We start from the raw sequence: 26,755 nt of genomic DNA, 5'->3' as shown, positions 1-26,755 counted from the left end.
TAATATTTATTAATTTTAAACTAATTAATATTAGATAAAGAGTTTAAAAATAATTAATTAGAGAAAAAAATTATCAGCGATTAAGTTTCTTAATGATTTATATTGTGAGTTAATGAGTTTTATGATGAAGTTCCTAAATTGTAATATTCATAATATTAATATTTATTATTTTAAAAATAAATCCTATATTTTTTTATAATATTTTTTTTTTATCATGTCAATATTATTAATGTCATTTTTATTAGTTTATGTGAGTAGTTATGTCATTATTAAAGTGATACGTCATCATTTCATGTCAATATTAATATCACATCATAATTTAATTGTTGACGGGAAACAAAATGTCTTTTAGAAAAATAATATAAAATTGAGATTTTTTTTTTGGCATTGTCTAATTTTTCATTTAATTAAATTCCCCTTTTATCAAAAGAAAAATAAGAGAAATGTCCATCCATCTTTTCTTGGAGCGCCCAAGCCATGAAGCTATGAATCTTCAAAATTAGACAGTTACACAGACATCAAAATTCAAAGGTTAGTCAAATTATGGCTCTTTTGGGTTCATGGTACAACAAAACCCCAAACAACCATGAAGAAGCCCAAAATTTGGAACTCAAATATTTTCATTGTTCCGAAATTAAATTTTTGAGACAATAAATTTAATCATATACAAAAGCAACGTTAGAATATAATTATATAAATAAAAAAAAAAAGATGTGATTAGAAAAAATAAAGTGCAGAAAAACAAATAATCGCAATAAAATCACATTTTCAGAATAAAAATTCAGCAAAAACATTCTGAGAAAGGGAAAGAATAGTCATAATAGAATAGACTTAAAAATGACAAATTATAGTATGAGAAAGATAGTGTCGCCCACATTTCAGATTTCACCGAAACACACTATAGAGTGAGTTTTAAGTTTGAACAATCCAGCAAAAGTTAAACAAAATTTCATTACTTATTTTGAACAATAAGACAAAAACAAATAATTTCATTTATACCCTCTAGTATTAATATAGATAAAATTTGTATTAAAATTTAGGGTTAAATGTTTTATTTTGTCTAAAAAAATAACTGAAATTTGATTATTGTCTAATTGTCCTTCCAATGGTTTAAGTTACTGAATTATGGAAAATAGGTAGAATTGGTCTTTCACCCTAACTTCGTTATAGTTTTGTTGACATGGTTAAAGGCTGTCACATGGTATTAAGAACTAATTTCGTTGTATTTCGGACGGTGAAGGATCAAAATCACAATTTTTAAAGAAAAAATATATAGGCTAAAATTAAATTTAACTCAATTTTTAGTAATGAATAAAACGTTTTACCCTTTTAACTCGCATCAACAATAATTATTTACATACTAGTTGTGTATGAATATTAAAAAAATTATATAATTGCACGGTTAACAATACTATTTTTTTCCTATTTCTGAACAAACGTCGACGTTCAACAACAAAAGAAGACAGCAATGTTCATCAAGTGACAAATTTATCCACGCCTTGCCTAATTGTTTTGGGACTTCATCTATCAAAGTGAATGAAATATAAATTTTCCAATTTGCACAAAATATGTCCAAATACGGTATAAATTTGACGATTCATCATGAGAGTTTACAGCTAATATAAAATTTTAAAAAAATACATATGTGCACAAAAAGCATAATCGAAATGATATTTACCAAATTCATTAACAACATAACTGCTTAAAAAATAAACGGTATATAATAAATATACTAGCACTGTCGAGGAGAATGACTTGGCGTCTTGTTGTAATGAACCGGTGGTGACATTTGACGTTGACGCACCGCATTGCATTTCTTCTTCTTCCCTTTGGGCTTGCATTTTATGCTTTGGGCTTTTTCCAAGGTTCCCAAAACCTCCTCCATAGAGGGTCGTTTTTTTGGGTCAGATTCCAAACATTTCAAAATAAGCTGGGCCACATGAAATGCGGCCCTTAATTCATACTGTTGATCCATCTTTGGATCCATTATCTGTTTTAGCTTCTTTTTGTCATATAGAGATGGCATTGCGTACTCCACCAAATTGTGCATACCCGTGGGCCGATTTGTGTCCAACGCCGCAGAGCCCGTTAGCATTTCCAGCAAAACAACGCCGAATCCATACACGTCGCTTTTAACATAGAGATGGCCTGTCAATTTTGAATTATGTTTTTCTCATTATATATTTCAAGATAAATATATAGAACTGTTTTAATAGATTTTAATATTTTTCTGGTCCAGAAAATACCAGAGAGAATTTAGCTTACTGTTTATCTAAAATAAGAACATTCAAAAAGTGTATTCTAAACTTTTATGTAGATCTGTGTCAGATATTGATATTAGATTTATGTAGACTTTTTCCTAAAGATTGTTTCACTTGATCCTAAACTTTGATTCATTCAAGAAAGTACCTGTAGCCATGTATTCAGGAGCGGCGTAACCATAGGTGCCCATTATCCGCGTGGTTACATGGGATCTACCGTTGACAGGGCCAAACTTCGCCAACCCAAAGTCTGATAGCTTCGCATTAAAATCCTAATAAATATATACATGTATATAGTACCATCACAACATTGCGACCCGGTTAATGATGAATATCATAGCACTTTTTCTGCCACCAAATACACGTTTAAATAAAAAGTGCTACTCTTTTTATTACATTAATTCTTTGTTATTAATTAAAATTTGGTCAGTAATAGCTAGAGACATGCACATACCCCATCAAGTAAAATGTTGGAAGACTTGAAGTCTCTATAGATGACAGACTTCTTTGCTGTATGCAAGAAAGCTAGACCTTTGGCAGCTCCTATGGCTATCTTCATCCTTATATCCCACGAAAGTGCATCTGGGCCTCCTGCTATCCAACACCATCAATACTTTAGACCAACATTCTCGATTATAAATATTTTTAATGTAAATTTATAAGTGTTTTTGAGAATTCTATTAAAAAAATATTCTTTAGTTCTAGTAGAGAAATTTTAAAAAACACACTTATAATTTATGTCCAAAGAAACTATATAAAGCGGTTTCTATGTTGTGAATTAACTTCTTACGTACTTCTGAAGAGGTGGCTCTCAAGGCTTCCCTTTTGCATGTATTCGTATACCAGCAGGAATTGATTTTCCTCCCAGCAGTATCCAATTAGTTTAACCAGGTTTGGATGAGAGAACTTCCCCAAAAACTGCACTTCACTCTGTATCCAAATATAATACAAATATTCATACAAATTGACTAACATAAAGTATTTTTAAGATACTAATAATTAAAGAATTAATATTTTTTCTTCAAATCATATGTGAAATGTATTAAAAATTACGATAAAAATGCAATGGTAACATACTATTATAATTTCCTGAAAACTTTCAACTTCGCTTGCTTAATTGATTAATTAGTACAATAAGCATGTGAGTAAAATAGTACAACACAAGCAACGAAGTTCAAGCTTGACCCCTTAATATTATATATGACTCGTGATTCTTGACGCCGACACTTACATTAATTCATTACTTCTGTACATAAAACAAATCTGCATTCATAAGTCCAAGTAATTACATATGGAGCTATTATAGCAAAGGAAGACTATTTCTTATCCAATCAATAAAAAGATTTAGCTTCAATAATATTCAAATAACTTCACGATAATCATTAACGTAAATAAAGCTTTATTATTATTTTAAGGCACTTTGTACTTTTGCTTTGATTTAACTTTGCCTATAGGGATTTTGCTGGCCCCAATATAACTCCCAAAATCATTGTTTATCAATCATCTATATCCACATTCCACACCACTAATGATCGAGGCAGATATTTTATGGTAATTGGCAGTTTTTGTCCAATACGAACATTTGGAATCAAGTGGAAACACAATTGAAGTCACTAAAATTAATTAATCGCCGTCCGAGACGGGTAATATATTTTATATAATATACTCAGAATCTTCTGATCTTTGTCGATACATGTAATTATGTAATGGTAATCTGAAGTTAGTTAAAAGGGCATTAAGATGAGGTCAGTGTAAGCTGCAATCATGAATAGCAAAGACTATATTTGTTATAAAAAAATAAAAAAAAAGTAAATCCGACAAAAGACTTTGAGAGATAAACAATTATTAAAATGATGAATTTTATTTTTTTCAACAATTTTTTTCTAAATACACAAATATTAGTATATTTAAAGAACTGAATTATGTATCAACTGTGTTAGATGGGTGAAGACGCACTGAAAAACACAAGTACGTACATTGATGTAATGTAATTACTGTGAGAGGAATAAAAGGGAACAAACCTGCCATTCTTGTAGACCTTGGAGGCTGTCGGGGTTGGACTTTTTGACTGCAACGGGGATTCCAACGCCAACTCTCGAGGGCTTAAACGTGTTCTTGTCAATCCAACCTCTGAAAACACGTCCAAAGCCACCTTCACCTAGGACCGTGTCTGGTCTGAAGTTTCTTGTCGCACTTTTCAACTCATCCAATGTATACTCTATAAGTTTCCGCGTCACAACCTCTCCACTCGGTGCCTCTAATGAACTCACCGTCCTCACACCGTTGTGTGCGCGCTCACCACTTTCTTCTGCCGTTTTCACTACAAGATAATTCGTTAAAATTCTTCACCAATCTCTCCACATTTTAATCTATAAATTAATGATTTCATATTCCCCTATGTATGTGGATTGAACATTATTTCTTACTAATATTTGTTATATGATACTAAAAAACATAAAGGGGTTAATTGAAACTATATATATAGCTACATGACTAGGAAAATTAACGGGATTATTTCATGTAAGAGATGCACACACATAACTATGATATATATGTACCTGGGGGAGTGGTGGTCCTAGACGCGATCTTCTTTTTACCATCATCTGGCTTTGCGAAACAGATCCCCATGAGCGTGATAAAGGGATATGATATGAAACTCAAACTATATAGCAGAAACGGAAGCAGTCTATATAAATGAAAATTGAGGAAGTGGACAAGGTTGTTTGTGTTATGATATAATAAGGGTGAGAAGTTCCACGAAAGAGAGGAGAAGTTGAAAAGAAAGAGCTTAGGCTGGGAGAAGTAATCGATTAAATGGATGAATAGCACTTGTTGACTTTTTCCTTGCATGTATTGTTGTTTTTCGAGTCTTGACTTCTTGCTTGTAGTTAATACTAGTTTAATCTTAATTTATATATATTCCATGTCCCACACTTTTTTGTATACCAGTGTTCATTCTTGGGTTTCACACGTGTCCCTTTTGAAATTTGGCTGCAATTAAGATATCTGAAATGAAACTTTTGTGTCCCCATGCATTTTCCAAATTAAATCTCACGGTAAAGAGCATCATGAAAAACTCAGACCTGGCCCCTCCTCTGAGAAGATTTTGCAATGCAAGTGAGCAAGGTCAACGTTAGCGTTAATAACACTGAACGTTCACACCTTGGTGTTTGTACTGTCGAATGAATAGTCCGGCCAAGAGAAAATAATTCCGTCGTATATAGACAAATTCAACAAACAGATCGTACTTTTTGATTACTATGTAGCCTCATTCTCGGAGACGGACCAAATCAACAAACTTTTGTAATCTGATAACGAATCAAACGCATGGCAAACACACATACACATACATATACAGTATATTGGTCCAATTGGCGAAGGTAAAAATCACTCTTGATTTTTAACCTGTCATATGGAAGCTAATTAAGTAGTGTTACAGACTCGGCGTTATTTTAATTTTAAACTTGTATTAGTAAATATCATATGCTATATTATATAGCCTGATGGCCATGTAATAATAGTTCGTTGAACCTCACAACAGCAAGAGGGATTAGATCATTGACCTTGCTATATACACATAAGTTTTAATTTAAATATAATTATGAGTTTAATTTTATATATTATTGCTATAAAAAATTTAAAGTGATTATTAAAGAAAGTAATAAATTTCAATTGTATTATAATTCATGATTAGAGAATAGTGTGTTTTTCAATTGTATTATTTTGCTATGACGAAAACAGGTCTGAACGTTTATTAATTTTTTTTGGCTTTTGGGGTAGTTTGTCCTCTTAGCAAATAAAGTTATATATATTTAACGTGTTACATCGCATAAGAGCCCTTACCGTCAACCAAGCCAAATAACATTAAATATTCTTTTTGGTATATAAATAATATCAAATATTTGTTTGTATAAAACCAAAATATGATAGATGTAGTTATAAAACTAAATAACAAAATGTAATGGCTATGCTATATGATTGCGAATCTGGACCATTCTCACTTTGTTAATTGTTATTATTCGTTTGTTTTCAGTTTTAACTTTCTTTTGCTTTACAATTATTCACTCATACCATGATCTCGTTGTTTTAAGATATATTCAAGAACAAGAACTAAGAAATATAATTAATACTTTATTTTTTTATAAAAAATATTTATTAGTTTTATTATATTCTTTATAATTCATATCTATTAATTTCTCTCACATTGTTCAAAAAATAGTTAAATACATGATGAAATTAAAAAAATAATATCCCTTAATTTTATAAAATGTTAATTAAAATGAAACAAAAAAAAATAGTAAAACATAATCACAGTAGAAATGAAGGGAGTAGTAATTTTAGATTTATTTTTATAAGATTTATTGTACTAAATAACTGCAATATCTAAGAGAAAAAATTTAATCTGAAAATCCTGTGATTTCAACACCATTACGTCTCATCACGATCAACAGGGTTGAGCTGATGAATCCACAGATGTCAGTTTTCCATTGTTGAAAATGGTTCGAAAGTGTGAAGTCAAGGTAAATTAGCCATGCCATGCAATGAAATAAACATTGGTCATGCATGCCACCCAGTGACTCAACAAACACAAACTCGTGAATTTATTTTGGAGGGTCGGAGACTAAGGGGAAAAAGGTGTCGGTGCCCTTTAAGTCCATTAATTCTGATATTGAATTCTTGATAAAAACGTTTGAAGAATATTTTAAACGTATTTATTAAAGAATTGATAAATACAAATCTGACCCAAAAAAAAAACTTTTACATGATTTTTATTTTTTCTATTTTTTAACTAATGTTTTAGGGAGTATTCCTCACGTTCTCTTTTTAATAAACAAAGTTGTTGTATAATAACTCGAAGACTAATTGACGAAAAGAAAAAAAACTCAGAGACTTCTATGTTATCAAGTTCAGTGTAAATGCATGCATTGGTGGGAAAAAGGAAAACAAATCTATATCATAACATATATGAATGTTGAATGGGGTCCTCCGATTGTTCCGGTCGTTCCAATGAGTATATTCGAGGAGGTACGCTACTTAGGATCAGGGACTTTTTCAAGAAAAAGTATGAAATGTTAAATATTTAATTCTGACTAATAAATGGATATAAGCCAATAATAAATATATAATTGAGACGAAGTTATTAAGCTTTGTAAAATATGACAAATTTAAGAATAGAGTATCAAAAATGATTTGATCCAAAACATTGAGTTGAGTTGGACTCTTAAAAAGAATTTGGATTAATTTATTTCATTTTGGTCAATCAATCAACTAAGACCATCTAATAATCTTCAAGTTCAAAATCTATCATACCTATTTAGGTTTATATTTTTATGTTATTTTATTTATAAAATTTAAAATAAAAATAAAATAAGTCAATTTGACCTAGTTCAACAAGTTAATGAATTAGGTTGAATAATATAATAAATGACTCGTAAGAATTTATATCAGATTAGACTAACTCACTTACATTCATAGTTTTAAAAACCGGATCGGTCATCGAACCGGTTAAGGTACTGGGTCAATGGGTCAAAGGTTGAACCGGTGGGTCACTAATTGAACCGCATGACTCGATTTTTATTAAAAAATATTTATATTAAATATATTTTATACTTATAAATTTTAATAAATTCATATCTTATTTTAAATTTCAATTTTTCTATCTTATTTAAAATTATTTTTATTTTTATTTTGTAAAAAAATACATAAAAAAATTACATGTTAAACGGTATATTAATACAAATTAAAAATATAAATAATATGTACATATATAATATGCTTGCAATTAATATCACAAAATAATATATGTAATATTTACATAGATATTGCATTATTAAATATATAATTTAAAATTAATAATATACTATAAAAGTTATTTAAGTTGTATATATTGCAAACAAATATATTAGAACAAGTAGTCATTGTTATATTTAATAAGATTCCTTGCTTTTTCATTAAGAGATTCATTTTTCATTATTATTTTTGTGATTTATGGTCCTTAAAAAAATTTAAAAAAAAATTTAAAAAAAAAAGTGGTTGAACCGGCTTGACCCACCGGTTCACCGGTTGAACCGGAAAATTGACCGGTTCAATCCGGTTTAAAACGGGTCGACTGCATAACCGATCCAACTTCAGATTCGAACCGGCTAGACCACCGGTTCCCGGTCCAACCGGTCCGACCGGCCGGGTCGGTCCGGGTTTTAAAACACTGCTTACATTACCTTACATGGGACAAGTCGAACCAATTAAAGGCTTTATTAATGATAACATTATAATAAAAAAAATACTTAATAACAAATTAAAATTATTTAATGTGAAATTGTCTTTATTAGGAATAGCATAAAATATTTAAAACAATAATAATAGATAATAAAAAAATAATACAATAAGTAGTCATTTAAGAAGTGAAAGAGGCTTAATAAAAGAAAAATAGAAGTGAAAGAAGTTTGGAGTAGAAAATGTACATTAGTGGATTTGAGCTTAGAGATAATCATAACTTATAAGTATAAAACAATATAAGAATTATGTACATAAAAATAAGACATCATTTTTATATATAAGTATAGATAAAATTTCATTTCCCTCAAATTAAACTATTAATACAAGTATTGAGTTTATATTAAAAATATAATATGTATTGGAAAGAGAAATCCATATTCACCTTCCCAAGTCTCTATCTTTCAACCTAGTTGAGATTATCAATCACAACCTTTGATTCATTAAAAAAAATGGAACCATAGTCACAATCCAAAAATAGTTATAATTTCAAAAAATTCAGTTAACCTAAGCTATCAATTAACTAATCTAACCACAAACAATTTCAAATTAATCAATCTCATTTTCTACGTCTTCAATTATAGAAAAATGGAATATAAATCAATTAGAATTAGATCAAGCACAATCATGATTTCCAAAGAAAGGCATGATTAATTGTAATTGATTTTTAATTACGATGATTATCAATGTCGTGGTACCTTGACTTTTATGCGTCATTTGTCTCGAGTTAGAGGATGTATCCTACGCAATGCTGATTTGCTAAGTTGACATATAAAGATCAGGCGTGGGAAATGGGGACAGAAAAACAAAATGAAATACTTGGGGAACAAACTGCAAAAGTCATTACGACACGGAACTTGCTGTGCAAACACACGTTGTCGTTGTGTCAGTGGGAACGCTTCAATTCAAGTTACTTCGCTCGTTATTTGTTGCTGAATTTGGGGATAATACAAAACAAACAACTTTTCTTCTAAGTTAGTAGGTAGGTCGCTTTCTACAGTGAGTGTAGTCACATCCCATTTTGGATAAAAATGCCTTACTTTCACTCTTTTATTTCATTTGTCTTTATGTTTGCGTTTTATTTACACACATTGACGAGTTAAATGAAATTGTTAATCTATTTGTCAAAAGCATGGTAGATTTGGGAGCAAGTTTATTAAAATTTTATACTGAGAAAACTTTAAAGAATAGTCAACACTCAATATTTGTCTTAAGAAAATATGATGATTCTGGAAACTTCGCAATGAACAACAAACAAATCGCAGTAAAGTAGCCAATTGTTAATTGGTATAGAGGTTTGACAAAAAAAAATAAAAAAGTATTGAGTCAAGGATATTTACCTTAAACTAAAATAAATATTCGTCACATAAATTAGTAATTTCTCAATTCTTTTAGAAAAATAACTTATAAGATTGAATTAATTATTAAAATGATAAAAAAAAAAATGGATGTGTAAAGGATATTTAAAAATAAATAAATTGTCTCGTCTAAAGTGAATAGCTCATTGTTTCTAAAAGCCCGTAGAAGGGCTTTCTTTTGACTTTGGGCTACATTTTAGAAGCCGGTATTGAATTTGGGCTTTTTAACCCGACCCTCTAAAGTCTACATCTCGCATGAAACCAGGTAGTCCGTTTTGCCATCTTCATATAATTCCCATCCTTCCGTGGTTGGGGTAAAAAACAGAGAAAGAAAGACAATAGAAAAGACATGGAAAATGAGGAATAATACAACACTTACTATGTTGTCGTACATTTAAGAGTAACAATTGCTGCACAACACAAGAAAATCCAACTTTATGAAAGCTGTTGGTTTTAGCATATATTGCAAAAACCTCTCTATAAACATGTACAAAATTGTGTTTTAATTTTTAAAAGTGAGTTGTGTAAACAGTAGTACTTTAATTACACTTTTGGAAATACACAACTCTGTCATCTTGGTTTAACATGACATAGAAACTCGCTGTTCTGTGTCACTGAATGCAGGTTCAATATCCTAGTCCAAAAGTGCTCTAAAGCCCAATACAGCACTTCCAGAAGAATAGGTACAAGTACACCCGCTAAACTATCCTTTCTGAAAACAAGGCCCGCGTAAAGAAGTACTGTATACTCACAATTTCAAAGCATTTATACCCGCTCTCAATTAAAATATAAATAAATAAATAACTACCCTTCATTTTACATCAGCACTACTGTCACTCAATAACACTCCAGCTCCAACCTGGGGTGTACAAAATCAATGTCAGGAAAACCAAATACCAAATCAACAAGCAAAAACTCTCTTCCCCCTCCCCCGCCTTCCAAATTTGGTTGATATGACAAGAAGCATGTCATAGGTGCCTCGTAGAAGTTTAAAAGCCTAAACAAGCATACATTCATGTCCATTGCAATTAATCAATCCATATGTTTACTACTGCTATATACGAAAGTTTATCTTTACTCCTGCTACGACAATAAGTTAATTAAAGTAATAACACATGAAACCTTAAAGGCTTAAATAGCCAAGTTGGTAGCTTACACTGACCAAACCAGTAAGAAATCTGTACCCAAAATCATACAGAAATGAAACTCGAACTAGAATCAGATACCTGTGAATATTAATTTCTGTCCATTTCTGAAGATGGTTGCTGTGGTGGGCTGCGCCCACCATGTCTATGGACTTCAGGAATACTCTGAGAAGCTAGGTATTCCAGTGCAACAACAATATCACCAATAAGTGGACGGAATTTCGGTTGCTCCTGAAGACACATAGCAGTTATAGCAATTGCCTGATGCAAACAGCGCAAGGGGAAGTTTCCTTGTAAAAGAGGGTCAACCATGTGTACAAACTTTCTCCGGTCACTGAAATATGGACGAGACTGGACAAAATAAAAAACAAAGTATAAGTAATCTTACAAGATTCGTTTAGATAAAGACGTCTATAAAGTTGAAGACACATTTGAAATGTCAAAGAATCCCAGGGATTTGTTATAATTTTTGGAGATGGCAGGAAACATCATATTAGCATACATTAGAGCTTTCGCAATGAGGCATGCTCTACTTTCTAGTTTTCCAGTTTACCATATAAAATGATATACGAGGAATCTGAATATGCTAGTGAAAAGATGAAATCTAAAATGAATCACTCGCATGCATTGCAAAGCTAACACAAACATACTTAACTAAGGGGGGATATATTTTTAAAGAAACTATACAAACTAAACATTTACCCATGAAACCAAGTTTTGCTCTCCTGGTTTTCTACAAGCATCTATTGCCCTACGTCCAGTGATCAACTCCAACAAAACCACACCAAAGCTATAGATATCGGATTTAAGAGTTAGTTTGCCGCTCATGGCATACTCTGGCGCACAGTAGCCATATGTTCCCATCACTCTGGTTGAAACATGGGTATTGTCTCCAACAGGTCCGAGTTTAGCAAGCCCAAAATCTGATAGTTTTGGGTTGAATTCATTATCTAATAAGATGTTCGCAGATTTCAAGTCTCTGTAGATTACAGGTGGATCCGCTTTACAATGGAGATACTCAAGGCCACGAGCAGCTCCAACAGCAATCTTCATTCGAGCACTCCAACTTAGAGGCTCTTTGTCTTGGCTAGGATCTGAAATGAGAGTAAAGTTATAACCTGATTGGTATGTTTAATCATTAAAAATTGGTCCCATAGAAATCACATTAAGGAGAAACTAATTTAGGAATATATTTTAAGGGGAATTCCTAATATGCAACCTAATCAAAACTAAACTGTTCTTTTCATAACTTTACATTTAGGCCAAGATATTTATTTTCTTAAATTTACAACATCTCTCAGCAAGTACAAAATAATGCCAGTTCAAAACCACTCCCACTGCAAAACCATGTGTTATCAAATAGCATATCACAAAAAATGGCGGAAAGCCAATAATTTGTTATATCATATATATAGCAGATAACATTGCAGGCAAATAGGTGAAGTTGCATAACAGTTGAATTATGAAAGTGTAAGATGTGCAAATAAAAATAAAATGCATAAAATTGGCACAATTAACTCAAGTTCAATTGGCTGGAGACTTGCCAAAAATGACCAAAGGACCCAGTACACATGCCACAACCGCAACACCCATGACATGCTTAGGACCCCTACACTAAAATAGTGAATCAGGAACACGGTCATGAAGTAGTCAGTGACAACTTAGAAAGCAAAGAATACAAAGTTTCTCTCCATAGCAGATTAAGTTTATCAGCACAACTCTCCTTACTCACCAAACCATAAACCAGCTCAAGTCAGTTCCATAATCAATTTATATTCAGTCACGGAGGGTCTTTCTTCGAAGACTATTTTTCTCGGTAAGTACAAGATGTGCGATGTGCAAGGATAACACAAATGAACCCACTTTTTCTCAGCAAGTACAAGATGTGCAATGTGCACAGCTGCATTGCATAGAATCTTGATTAACAAATTCTGAGATACTCAGAAATTGAAGACACTTACCCACATGTGAAGTTTAAGTTCTAATTAGTTGCTAATGCTCTACGTACAGACAACCAAAGCTTTAAGGTGTGTAACTATATTCACAAATTAAGTACAGGTAGAGAGAAAGAAACAGTCATATAAGATTACCAAAAAGATGATCTTCGAGTGAACCCATGGGCATGTACTCATAAACCAAAAGCCTCTGATCCCCATCAGTGCAGTAACCAATTAACTTAACAAGGTTAGAATGATGCAGCAGGCTCAACATAAGAACCTCCGTCACAAATTCCTGAAAACCTTGCCTCCCATCATGACTCAATTGCTTCACCGCAACAAGCTGTGAACAATTTCAAAAACTATATACATCATTATAATGAAACAAGTCAAATGACCAAAATCTAACAATTCCGAAATCAACACTTGAAAAACAGAGAGCGATCTGAATAAAATATAAATAAATAAATAAATAAATAAAAACTTGCCTCCCCCGTTGAAAGACGACCCTTGTAAACCCTACCAAAACCACCTTCCCCGATTAAGTTAACTTCCTTGAAACCCCTCGTTGCCGCTGCGAGTTCGCGAAAGCCAAAACTAGCCGCTGCCGTATTTCCTTTGCTACTACTCACACTCTTCCCCTTCCCCTCTGAGGATTCTCTCCTCCTTTCACCCTCTGCAATTCAAATCAAATTCAATCATCACACAAAGCACACTACAAGAAATTGAGAACTAAAAAGCTGAGTCCGGGAACGAACCTGAAGAGGTAGCATTAGCAGTAGCAGAAGCAGTAGCAGATCGAGCGCCATTATCGATTTCAACCCTCCTCACATCAAAGCACGAAAAGCAACTCATCTCTACAGAGAACCTCAATTTCGCTCAATCTTCGGGAAGAAAATAAGATCCGAGTAAATCAATGAAAGAGAGAACGTTGCTGTTGGTGTTGCTGTTGGCGATGCATTTCCGATTTCCCCTAATAACGAACTCGCTATGCTTAAAATTCAAATGAAGGAAATTGCGGTTGGCAGAGGCAACCTCGAAGATAAAATTTAAGACGCGTATGAAACAATCTGCATTTGTCTGTTCTGTTAGTTCACGCTTCTTCTGGAACTAGTTTAGGGGAACCAACTCACATTAGTCCATAGCTCTGTGCATTTTTTTTTTCTTAGTTGGATTTTAAATAAGGTAAAATAAAGTATTGACTGTGCTATGCTATGAGCCTATGTAATGTATGAGTCGTGTCTTTTCTTTCTTACGAGTTTTATTTAATTTAATTTAATTTAAATATTGAGTTATTGGATTTCCGCTTTGGTTGCATTAATGTCTCTGCGTGATTGCTGCGAGTCGCTCTCAATGCCTCACTTTCGCTCTAATGCGCATTTATAAACGTTACGGTCCCAGCCATCATCGCCTTTCTCTCTCTTTTTACCTTTTTGCCCTTCTGCTTCCGCTCCTTTTGCAATCTGCATCCAACCGTTGCCAAAAGTTTTTTATTCTCTATTTTTATTTTTATTTAAATATTCTATAATTTTATAAATTTTATCTTTAATTTATATAATTCAGAAAAACTTATTTTAGCTCCTATATACATTATTTTTAAGATTTTATAGTTTTATAAATCTACCATTTATTGAACTATAGAAATCCAATGATACTTAAACAACTTTTGTAAGTAAAAATATTAATTTAATTCTTAAAATATTCTACTTTCTCTTAAGTAGTTCTTTAAATTAATGAAAGTATTTATAAATTTCTAGAATATTAAAATTATGCTTACTTGGTCTCTTAAATATGGAAAAGTCATTCAAATTAATGTTTCCATGTTAGCTAAATATATTAACATAGAGATTAAATTAATAAGGGTGCCAGAAAATTTTTTAAGAGTGTACCAAAAAATTAATAAATTTTTAATACTTCATAAATTATTAATATATTTTTTTTAATATTTTAAGGAATATTTGAAAGAAAGAATAATACCTTATGTACCAAAGATTAATTTTGATGCTTAGTTGTGAAATTGAGATAATATATAAAAAAGTTTGAAAACCTTTGTGTTATCATTAAAATTCCTACGAACAAAAGATTAATTTTGATAAAATAATAAGAAAATTTATTTCTTTTTTACAACTTAATAGGAAAAATTGTTAGGAACCAGGCCAAAAGCTGGGTAGTTGAGCTACTACATGAATGATTTTTCTGCCATAAAATTTTACATTTCAAGTATTGTGTGTAAAATAATTATTAAAACGCGTAATTTTATTATTTGTAAAAGATAAAAGTCTTATTAAAAATATAATATTGTGAAGATTGGCTCAACCAACCATCTCGATACCTCGAAAAATCGATTAGGTAATTAGATTGAATGAATTGTTAGATTAATTATACGATTGAACAAATTAATTAATACTTTCCCGATTGAACGTTACAAAATGGTGCTCCTCTAAAATCATAAATAAGTTAAAAAATAAATAAAAATTGCATGCATTAAAAATTGTACTATTTAACGTCAAATATACACTATATTTTCTAATTTCACGATTTCATATCAAATATATAATATCTATTTTTTAAAGTATTCTTAATTATATCTTATTTTTTTGGAAGTCTTAATTATATCTATTATAGATAATATTATCATTTATTACTTAAAAATACATTTTTAGATTTAAAATAATAAATAAAGTTAACTTAATTAAAATTTATCTGTACTTTAATCTTAAAAAATTATGTATTTTTTTATTTATAAAACTTGAATTTAAAATTTTGTTCAAATATTTTGAACTTAATTTCACTTAAAATAATGACATATTGATTATTAATGTAATATTTAAAAAAGAATGAAATATTGATTATTCATTAACGGGAGTTAAAACAGGCTGGATAGGATAGACTTTAGAAATTTTGAGTATAATTTATCTTATTTACACGTTATAGACATTTTTTAAAGGTTTGATTTTACTTGTTTAAAATTTTGTTTAGTCTGAAAAACTATTTTCATAGTTTATTTTATACAAGACGTATAAATAGGCTTATAGGCCCAAGTAAGCTAGCAAACTTAGTTCGTCACCAAACTTATTATTTTTTATATATAATGATTCTACTGAGGTTCAAACTTAGTATTTTTTATATATAATTTATCAAAACAAAAGGAGTTTTAGTATACTATCTTTACTACTCCCACTAGGTCAACATAATATATAGTTCTCATTCGTAGTTAAAAAACTATGATCTTTTCTATAAATTCAATTTTTCAAACTTACTGATGGAGATTATAAATGTTAAATGCAGAAAGAGAATTTTTAGAAATTCACAATAACTAGTTAAAATGATAATTTCCCTATAACTGAAAAATAATAAATGCAAGGCAAAACATATATATGAAAAAGTTAGTTAATATTTGTGACATTAACCTTAATGTCTTAAATAATAATAAAACTTTTAAATTTTGAAATTAAATTTTTATTAAAAATAGTATAACTTTTAACATACATATACATACACATACATATATAAATTAATTTATATATATTATTTATACATATTCATATATACTAAAAATTATTAGTTTAAGTGATTTAACATATAATTAAAATTCGATCAATTGTGACTAGATGTACAAATTTACTTTTATAAAAATGAACAAGACAAAAAAACAGTTATAATTCTTATTAAAAAAATTATTAATATTCGTGCTAAAAATTGTTGGTTGTGTTCTCTTTAACTAAAAATCAAAATTCGATCAGTTGTGACTAGTTATAGAAATTTACCCAAACTATAAAAATGGATTAGATAAAAAAAAAAAAAAAAAACTATAACTCCTTATTAAAAAAAAAAACTCATTCATACGTTTGAATTAATAATTTATTGACAAGACTAGGGTAAGTTATTGATTTTATGTATTCGTATGTACTGAAAATTCTTTTAAATTAATCAACTTTGTTAAATAATATTAAAATTAAGATAAGCGTCAAAATGTTTCGATTTGATAAGATAAGACGGTGAAACTTGGGAGAGAGCATTTATGCGTGTTGGAGGAAGCAAGAAGTCCGCGTGGCGAAGAAAGAAGTTGAGTTGAAGTTTACTAGTAGCGTTGTGGTTGGGCCTTTTGACCTCCATGTGTCACCGCAAGAAGTGCGTCGTGCCGAAGCTAAAGACATTTGACACCCCTCCCAATCCAAGAATAAACCCAAAGATGTTGGAAGCACGTAAACCTTGCCCTCCTTTTGTCTACTTCACTCGTCTCTTTCTCTCACTTTCTCAATGTCTTATGCATCCCTCCAATAATAGCACTAACCCATTCCATGCATATATATTCTTCGGTTTCTATATATAATCTCTTACGCTATCTATAACAAACATTCTTCCACCACCTTGTAGAATATGATTCTTAATAAAGAGAATGATCAACCTTCACCTTCCACTTCCCCTTCCTATTCTCCGATACTTATCACCCACCTCAAATTCCTTTTCATTTTCCCACCACAAAATTTCCACCCCTTCCCCTCGGATACAAATATTAACAAGCCAACATTCTCCAACAATGCGCTTTCGTCTTCGTCGTGGTTGTTTCCTTCTTCGATCGGGGAAGCAATGCGACGGAGACCTCGCACCACCTTCCTCGTCTCGTTCGTCGCTCTTCTCACCTTCACCACTTTCTCCCTTCACCTCTCTCGCAATGCCATTTCCACGTGGCACCCTGACTCCGACCTCAGAAACTTAAACCTCGTCCTCCGTAACAACACCACCCACAACATCGTCATCCACGAACTCGCACACCAAACACGCCGCGTCTCCTCCATCAAGGACTCGCTCTCCACCGTCTCCGTCCTCATCCCGGACTGGGAGATTCTCGTCATCGTCGCGCCAAACACGCCCTTATCATCCTCCCACCACCACTGCCTCTTCCCCAACAATGCCAAGTCTCCGGCCAAATTCGCCGGCGTCTTGCCCTTCACCAACCGCACAACGTTCAAGTGCGACATGCCGGAGTCCGTCCGCCACCGCCGCATGTTCTCTCAGCCCACGCTCGTGACGGGAGCCTCAGAGGGAGAGCTCGCCGCGCCGGCGCCGCCACTCCCGAGGTGGAACTTCCTCGTCTACGAATCCTTCTCGACCGAAAACGACGTCGTCGTTTTCGCCAAAGGAGTCAACCACCGCCAAGGAAACCCCCGTTCCCCGAACGAACTCCGTTGTGTATTCGACCTCGGAGGAAAAAAAATCCGTAACGCGGTCACAAGCTCCGTCCAAGAAGTTTTCCGATGCCCCCACCCTAATTTAGATTCTTTCGATGACCTTCCCCAAACAATCGGAATCACCCTTGAGATTGTTTCAGACAAAATAATCGTTCCCTCGGTGGCTTATTACATTCCCAAGCCCAAGCCCAAGCCCAAGCCCAAGCCCAGTGCTATATCCATGCATGGAGACATTGAGAAAGCCCGGCCCAAACATTTCCTATGCGCATGCACGATGGTTTACAACGTGGCGAAAGTGTTACGGGAATGGGTTATGTATCATGCAAAAGTGGGAGTGGAAAATTTTATATTGTACGACAACGGGAGTGATGATGATTTTTATAGCGTGGTGGAGGAGCTTCGTTCGGAGGGTTACAACATTAGCACGGTGTTTTGGATATGGGCGAAGACGCAAGAAGCTGGATTCTCGCACAGTGTGGTGTACTCTGAATCGAAGGGGTTGTGCAGGTGGATAATGTACGTGGACGTTGACGAGTTCGCGTTTTCACCCTCGTGGGGAAGCAAAGCCAAAAGCGTGGTTCCCTCGTTGAAGTCGTTGCTGCGGGGGGAGGCGCAGAGAAAGAGTGGCAATAAGGTGGGGCAGGTGTCGATGCGGTGTCTGGAGTTCGGGCCGTCGGGGCAGCGGCGGCACCCGGCGGAGGGTGTGACGCAGGGGTACACGTGTCGGCGGAGGGGGGAGCAGAGGCACAAGTCGGTGGTGTTGGTGGAGGCGGTGGACCCCACTTTGTGGAACGTTATACATCATTTCAGGGTTAACGAGGGGAGGGGGTTCGGGTCGAAGCAGATAAGCGTAGAAGAGGGGTTGGTGAATCATTACAAGTACCAGGCTTGGGATGAGTTCAAGACCAAGTTCCGAAGGAGGGTGTCTGCTTACGTTGTGGATTGGACTCAGGCTGTGAACCCCGAGTCTAAGGATCGGACGCCAGGTTTGGGTTTCCAGCCTATCGAGCCTAAGGATTGGAGGCGTAGATTCTGCGAGGTTAGGGACCAGAGGTTGAAATCGTTGACCCGGGCTTGGTTCGGCTCTGTCACACCCCGTGGCTACACAATGGCTTGGCAAACCACTTAATTAATTCTAGTTTACCATAGTTGCTTTTTTTGGAGGACACCACAGATTCTTGTATCAAATAGAATTATTCATCTCATCACTTTTTCCACTCTTTCATCTTTTCTACTCTATTCAATTTTTACCTCTCTTTCTCCTGGGATAACAAAAATGATTTGAAGGGTTTTCACTTTTCAGAAAAAAAATTATGAACAATTTTTCATAATGCTGTTAGAATAAGGAGATGATGTAAAAACGTAGAGACCTGCTTCTAAAGGTTCGTAGTTTTAAAGTTGGATGGGATTAGTTCATTAGTTGTATTGTGAATTATTATTGAAATGTATACGCTAATTAATTTTAAATATCACTCTTACTTTGGACAGTGAAATAGCTCAAATAAGTGATTTAGGGAGTTTAATCTGCCGTGCAGTAAAATCGATCGGTTCAAAAATATTTTTGATGATTTGTGATTAAAGGAAAATATATAAAATGTGCATGATCAGAAAAATTAGTGTAAAGTAAAATTCACTCCAAGTTTATTTTGTTTGTCTCGTTCAGATCATTAATAATTAGCAAAGTTAGTAGGGAGTACTTCATAATTATAACATTGTGATATAAAAATTTAGACAATAATTATATATTAGATACATAGATCAATTCACGTGTAATTGTTTTAACTTAATTAATAATTTTAAATAATTTTTTTGGTATGTAAATTTCCTTTCTTTTTTTATTTGTCCCTTTTAAAGAAATTTATTTTTATTTATTTATTATCTTAAATCTAAGTTGATATTAAATATTATGTTTTAGTTATATTATTATAAAAATAGTCAAATCAATCCTTATATATTAAATACATACTATTATCTTGTGTAAAACTATTTTTAGAAGATTTTATTGCTGAAGGGTTTGTAAGAACTTTTTTAAATTTCATTCTATCTAATTCAATTTTTATTTATTATAATTATTTATGAATTAAATATTAATATTTTAAAATAAATTATCAATAAATAAAAATAATTTTATGTTATAATATAAATTATTAATTATAAATCTAAAATATAATTTTTATGTTTAAAATTATTATTTATAAAGACTTTAAATATAATTTATATATTTAACATAGTATTTATATATATATATATATATATATATATATATATATATATATATAACTTATTATAAATTTTAATTATATGTAATAAAAAAATATTTGTACACTACACATATTAAAATACTAGTATTTATGTATAAAATATCAAATTAATAAAAAGAAATAAAAATATATCAAAGTTACAAATATTTTTTTACTAAAATATGGGAATAGATATTTTCTTATTTTATGAATTATAGTCTTAAGTTATTAGCTAAAATATTAGCAATTCATTTGAAAGATTTGTTGTGGACGGTGGAATATAAATATCAATATTTATATAAGGTCAAATTTAACGGCTTTCTTACACGGTTGGTCTCTTTGGTTACATAAAATATAATTTATACTTGTAAATTAGGTTATTTATTTATAGAATGAATTTTATTTATAAAAAAAAAAACAACTGTTGTCTTTTGTTTTTTTATAAAAATATCTTTCCAAAAAATAAATTTTAATTATCTTTTAAATAAAAATATATTAAAAATACCTAAAACTAAAATAACTCTACTAATTAACATGATAAAATTAAAATACTTTGACAAAAACAGAACTCTATAGTATATGATATGCTAAATAATTATTTAAATTAGATTAAAGATATTGACATATTTAACAATTATCAATTATTTATTTATACAATAATTTTTTTAAAAAAAAAAACTTTTGTCTTTTATTTATTATAAAAATATCTTTCCAAAAAAGTAATTTTTAATTATATTTTTTTTTAATAAAAGCAACAGTTTTTACACATTTTAAAGAATGTAACTAAATTGAGTTCTTCGTTAATAATTTAAATCTAATCCGTTATTTATATTTTTTAGTTCAATTTTATAAACCTATATACAAAGCTCACAAGTGTATTTTTATTATTTATTTATTTATTTATTATTATTATTATAAAAAAAACATAAGTTATTTTTCTTTTGTATTTTTATCAATTAACTAATTATTCTTTTAAAAAAATCATTTAATTAATTATAATTCTATTTAGAGTATTAGAAAGAAAGAAAGAAAAAAGTCCTAGTGAGAGTATTATAAATATTTAATTCTCAAGATAATTTTTTTTTCTAAAGAATATAATATATGTATTTGATAGTCTAAAAGAGTTTTAAACCATAACTCAATCACAAACGCTCGTGTATAATAAATTTGACTTTTACAATAGCTAGTTTAAAAGTTATAATAATGGTGATTTTTAATTAGTTAATATATTTTATTTTATACAGAGTGCATAGAAATGAAGTCCAAAGAAACAACTTAAAACCATTTTGAGGAAAAATGATGAAAAATAAAATATAAATAAATCAACAAATTAAATTTCTTATCATTAAATAAGTTGAATATAAATTTTTAAATGCTTAAATAATAAAATAAAATATGAACATAAATTTATTTCATAACTTAAGCTCAAATTCAAATTAAAAGGCATTAAAATAAAATTCCACGCCCAGTGAAGAACTACCGTTCAAATTCTCATTGAGTGGTCAATAAATATTTGACCGTATTTCAAATAAAATTATCTCCAACGGAACATACAAGTAAAAGATATATAAAAACAACAAAATTCATCCTTAACACTCATGCACGTGTCAATTTTACTGTAGAGAAATACAGTATTAGGCCTCACCATTAAACATTATCAAAATACTATTATACTATTTAATATTTAATAAATTACTGTTATAATTTATATTTTTTTTAATAATTGAGATTTCATGCTGTGAAAACGTCACTATCGAAAATATATAGCTCACCCCTATTATTGTTGGTATAATTTTTAATTATGTGATTATTTAAAAAAACATTTAAGATGCAGTAAGAGGATTGTTATCCAGAACAGTATGGTAAATGAGAAATATTGAACATTTAGCGTCTGAATCACATGTATGTCATAAAGACTCGACCGATACCAATTTAACTGTATACTTACTGGTATGGCCAACCTCCATTATGTCAAAAGCAAAAATTCAGAAGTAAAGGCTGCTTCTAAATGCTTCAGAAATAAAATTAAAAAAAAAAAAGGTCCATTAAATTGTGTCTTTTCTTTCCTATAACATGACATTATCATGTTAGTAAGCAATGAGAGGATTCAATCCAAAGAATAATGTATCATCATAGCTGTAATGCCAAATTGGGCTGCAACTGGGAACCAGCCTCCACGTTGGAACTAGGTGAATTTGTTGTTCCAATCTTTCCATTGAGGTCATTAGCAAGTGCAAAAGAATTCTGTTTAGTGGGAACATCCAATCCCTGCCAAGATGATTTTCCAGCAGGCCCTTGAGCCCAACTTCGTGGCTCAAATCCAGATTCCCGAGCCAATAAATTACCAGAATCTAGTTGACTTGATTTGCTGAAGTGTTGGCCCTTAAAAGATGAATTCATATTTGTATGCGCAATGCGGCTGCCTATGGGATCCATGTCAAACATTTGAGGAACAACCCCCCCAGTACTCGGAGACCCAGTTAGGTCAGCAAGTCTTACCATCTTCATTTGGGATGAAAAGTTAGAACCTAACCGATCATGTGAACTGAAATCATCAGAGTGTGCCATGGATTCCTGTTGAATCCTCACAGGTGTCGTAGTTTCAGACCCATCACCAATGCTGATTACTGGATTCAACTCATTTTGGTTGTTATTCATAACCATGTCTCCACTTTGCAAGCATGATGATCTATTTGCAAGGGGGAACGATCCAGAAGGTGAGGAAAATCTACTTCTATAATCCTCTGGTACAGGAGGGTCTGAAGTTCTACCCTCATCACAAACTGGCAAGTGTTGCATCTGTGACACGTCATCTTCACTAACCCATCCAGGACCAAATTCATGTCCTGTCGGCAAAACACTGCTGATTTTACTTGCAGCAATCTTCCAGACAACAGGACCAAGATCTGCAGCAAAATTAGCCAGACTTCTTGCATAGCTATGCTTCATGTGTACACCTACCTGATTTATTAAAAAAATAAAATAAAAGAAACCAACATGAATTTTGTTGCCAAGAAAAAAGCTTTTGGATCTGACTGAGCACGAGATATTAACAGCAATGTAGAGGCAGTACAAGATTTTTAAAGTATCATGATTCATAAAAGACACTTGCCTAACTTGCTTCAGGTTTGCATTTTCTGGTTGAAGAAAACAGGAAATAGAGTAAAAAAGAAAAAATAGAAGTTCGTACTGCAAGAAGTTGCTTGAATTCATCTTCAACTGTGGTCAGCACCGGTCGTTCATTTCCTGAAGTCATGGGATTTTTATAAGTATCACGCCTGGTCTCATCAACAACAAACTGCTTCTTTCCATATCTCAATACAGCTTTTACAACAGAAGCTGCAAAAACATACATAATTAAATGAATAACTTCAATGAATAAAGGCATCCATCTGTCCCTAGTTGAATCCAGAAGGAATTGGACAAACAATGGGAAAGTGTGGATCTACATAGATATTGACCTGGAAATTCATTCTCCCAATCGGACCAGCCAGCATACCCTCCACTATTAAAAGTGCTGTTGTAGACCCTGGCAGATGAATCTGTAGGCTGAAATTTGCTTGGCACTTTCCTTAGATTATAACCATTGGAGCCACTAGCAATATCCCCTCCAGAAGCAAGAGTTGCATCAGAAGAAGACTCGGGACCAACTCGCTCAGAAGGAGGCATACCTAGTGACTTTCTTGTTTGCTTGCCTGGTGGCCTTCCTCTCTGCACAATTTTGGGCTGTGGTTCACTATCATCACTATCTTGTCTCAGATTCTCAAAGTCCTTCCTTGCTATCTCTTGCATGGCTCGGGCCTAAGAAAAAGTACAATCTTTACCATAAACAAACAATAAAAAAAGGGATGAAACAATTTAGTTTAATAAAAAACTTCAACAAACCTGTCGGTGGTAAATGGTATCTGCTGAATTATATTGCATTGCATTCGAGCATATCAAGAACACATCTTTCTGCAGGAATGAAGCAACAGTGTCTTTCAAATTTGTATCAGACTAAGAAGATATATTTTAACTCAATGATCAAACAGTAGTACATGAAACCCAAAAGTTCCACTCAAGAGTCTTAACTAACACAAAGGTGATTACATTAAGGAGAAAACTTGATTATAGTTCCTTAGGTATGGTTTTGTCCTATTCTCTGAACAGAATTGAAATTTTACTTCAGTTATATGCATTTACATTTAATGCACTATTCAATAATATACATTTATGCATATTACCAAAACTCTAATTCTAATTAGAAAACAGTAACAACCCTACTTAAAGAACTATACTTGAGTTTTTATCCTTGGATTAATTAGTGCAGATCTACTTCAATGACCAGAAATGTAAACTTTACCCAAACTTGGCGTATCAGTGAATCTAAAACGAGCAGCATGCCTAGTAAACAGCCTTTGCTTGGGTTTATAATGATGTCAGACCACAACGACACAACAAGAATTACTTACTGAACTGAACGGATGACATGTCAGGAATGACAGTCCTTAATTAATACAACTTTAATGTGCCAAACGACATAATAAATGATTAGTTGGTCATATGTTAGGCTCCAAAAATCTTTCATAATATCTAATCGGCCAACCTTCCATATAACTGTCAAGCGTACATAGCCCACAGTTCAAAAGCATTGTGCTGTAAACACGAAATCTGCACTGAATGTAACATTATCTGAAAATTATACTCGCTTTGTTTCGATCTTTTTTTTTCATTCATCGGTAAATATACTAAAAAGTCATGTCGCGGGAATTCAATACAGAAGCAAATCACACATTCTAGAAAGCTGTTCCAGAAAATAGCAACACCAACCTCAAATTGTTCTAAGTCCGCATATAGCCCCCCATCCAATTTCTTCCTCACAGTTCCAAAATCCATCGGTTGTTTAATGATGTCGTGATAATCAGGAAGCTGCAGCAACAAAGCTTAAGTGTTGAGCATTCAAACAGTGAGAAGTCAATAGCAAGTACTCTAATATCACATATATAATAAAATGGCACCTCTTCTGGATCCACGGGCTCAGAAAACACCCCATGTGTGTCCTTTCTGCAAGAAGGTTGAGCAGTACAGAACATCAAATACCCAACTTAAATAAAAAAAACAAAGAAGGAAAAAAGAAGAAAAGAAAAAAGAAAGAAAGAAACAAATAAGACTACAAGAGACACACTTTTGAAGCCTGTCAAGGATAAACAGCAAGAGCTTTTTGTCTGGCAAAGGTGTAGTGGGACCGGACTCACCCTGCGAACCTGTCAACACATAATATAAAAATCGCCATTAATATTCCCCCACTATGCATGTATTGTATATATATGCCCCCTTGCATTGCACCACCATTCACAAATGATTTTCACAAAACTTCATACACGATACATACCATGTTTACTGTCAGTCGCTTTCGGAACCTTCTCATCCTGCAAAATCACCCCATCATCAAATACCATAAAAAGCCATGTGCGTGTGATTTTATAACACAACAACACCCACTTTTTATCTAGTCTTCCAAAAGAGAATCGAAAATCGACCCCCCTTAAACAAATATTATTATTTTATTTATAAGAAAACGAAAGAAAAAAAAGGCACAACTCACGAGCAGGCTACTAACTACTAAGCTATAGAGGCTTGTGTTGAAGGGCAAGGAATAAAAAGGAAAAAATAAAAAAAATGAGCAATAATCCCAATAAGAGCGAAAGATAAGACAAATTGAAGCTTTTATGCATATCCGTGCATAAACGAAGGCTCGATCTGGCGTAGTACAGCCAATAATGAAAGATTAAAATTAGGGGCAAAAAGAAAGAACAAGCAGGCACCTACCAGTGACAGTGCCCCAGCCCCACATCGAAATAAACAAAATGAAAGGAAAACCTAAACGGCGGTGACTGGTGAGGTCAAACGCATCCAGTTGAGCGCCAAGTCCGAAAAGATAAATAAAAATTGGGGGTTTATCGCAACAGGAAGAGGCGACAAATGGCGAAACGCACCGTTTGGTGGAGAGGGTCAATTCTGCGCCTCTTGGGATCGGAATTGAAGGGGTGGAAATTGGGCAGTAATGTTGGGTGGTGGAGATGGGAATTGAGACCGACCAAGAGCTTGTGCTTCTTCTCCTTGCGCTCGTCGTCGTCGTCGTCGTGGTCGTGGTCGTGGTCGACGTTGGTGTTGGGTTGGGAATTGGGGTTTTGTCGCTGTTGCTTTCTGAGAGATCGCTTTTGAAGATCCAAAAGGGAGGGGCGTCCCTTCTTCTTCCTCTTCGTCATGGTTTCAGATACCTCGCCCATTGTTTCCTCCTCTTTTCTCGCTCCAGGCTCCAGGTCCCAAACTTCTCTCTATTCCTTCCCCTTTTTTAACAAATTTTAAT

General features: G+C 32.6%; 4 protein-coding genes across 5 annotated transcripts; 1 reads left to right on the top strand and 3 right to left on the bottom strand.

Annotated features, from left to right (window-relative positions):
- Positions 1–1,569: 1,569 nt before the first annotated feature.
- On the bottom strand, positions 1,570–5,135 carry LOC109814588 (putative serine/threonine-protein kinase PIX13). 2 transcript variants are annotated; one of them, XM_020379049.3, is made up of 6 exons: positions 4,820–5,135; positions 4,283–4,581; positions 3,056–3,191; positions 2,716–2,855; positions 2,410–2,533; positions 1,570–2,148 (listed from the first exon to the last, which is right to left on the bottom strand). In XM_020379049.3, exons 1-6 carry the CDS (start codon positions 5,109–5,111, stop codon positions 1,733–1,735), a joined length of 1,407 nt encoding a protein of 468 aa, XP_020234638.2. In that variant the 5' UTR covers positions 5,112–5,135; the 3' UTR covers positions 1,570–1,732. The 2 variants fall into 2 exon arrangements, with proteins under 2 accessions (XP_020234638.2, XP_020234637.2); XM_020379048.3 differs by having other exon boundaries at positions 2,716–2,852; positions 4,820–5,130.
- Positions 5,136–9,994: 4,859 nt separating this feature from the next.
- LOC109814606 (putative serine/threonine-protein kinase PBL21) lies at positions 9,995–14,156 on the bottom strand. Its single transcript, XM_020379071.3, has 6 exons — positions 13,733–14,156; positions 13,463–13,650; positions 13,128–13,317; positions 11,740–12,131; positions 11,119–11,388; positions 9,995–10,751 (listed from the first exon to the last, which is right to left on the bottom strand). Exons 1-5 carry the CDS (start codon positions 13,827–13,829, stop codon positions 11,128–11,130), a joined length of 1,128 nt encoding a protein of 375 aa, XP_020234660.1. The 5' UTR covers positions 13,830–14,156; the 3' UTR covers positions 9,995–10,751; positions 11,119–11,127.
- A 3,183-nt stretch (positions 14,157–17,339) lies between these two features.
- On the top strand, positions 17,340–19,383 carry LOC109814615 (glycosyltransferase family protein (DUF23)). Its single transcript, XM_020379082.3, has one exon. It carries the CDS (start codon positions 17,355–17,357, stop codon positions 19,293–19,295), a length of 1,941 nt encoding a protein of 646 aa, XP_020234671.1. The 5' UTR covers positions 17,340–17,354; the 3' UTR covers positions 19,296–19,383.
- Positions 19,384–22,248: 2,865 nt separating this feature from the next.
- Positions 22,249–26,755, bottom strand: LOC109814614 (uncharacterized). Its single transcript, XM_020379081.3, has 9 exons — positions 26,382–26,755; positions 25,778–25,814; positions 25,571–25,649; positions 25,404–25,449; positions 25,216–25,314; positions 24,292–24,360; positions 23,868–24,207; positions 23,597–23,745; positions 22,249–23,367 (listed from the first exon to the last, which is right to left on the bottom strand). The coding sequence occupies exons 1-9, from the start codon at positions 26,673–26,675 to the stop codon at positions 22,537–22,539; spliced, it is 1,944 nt and encodes a 647-aa protein (XP_020234670.1). The 5' UTR covers positions 26,676–26,755; the 3' UTR covers positions 22,249–22,536.

Source organism: Cajanus cajan, chromosome 4, assembly GCF_000230855.2.
Source record: "Cajanus cajan strain Asha chromosome 4, NIPB_CcT2T_4, whole genome shotgun sequence".
Lineage (NCBI taxonomy): Eukaryota > Viridiplantae > Streptophyta > Magnoliopsida > Fabales > Fabaceae > Cajanus > Cajanus cajan.
This window is presented reverse-complemented; position numbering and strand designations above follow the sequence as displayed.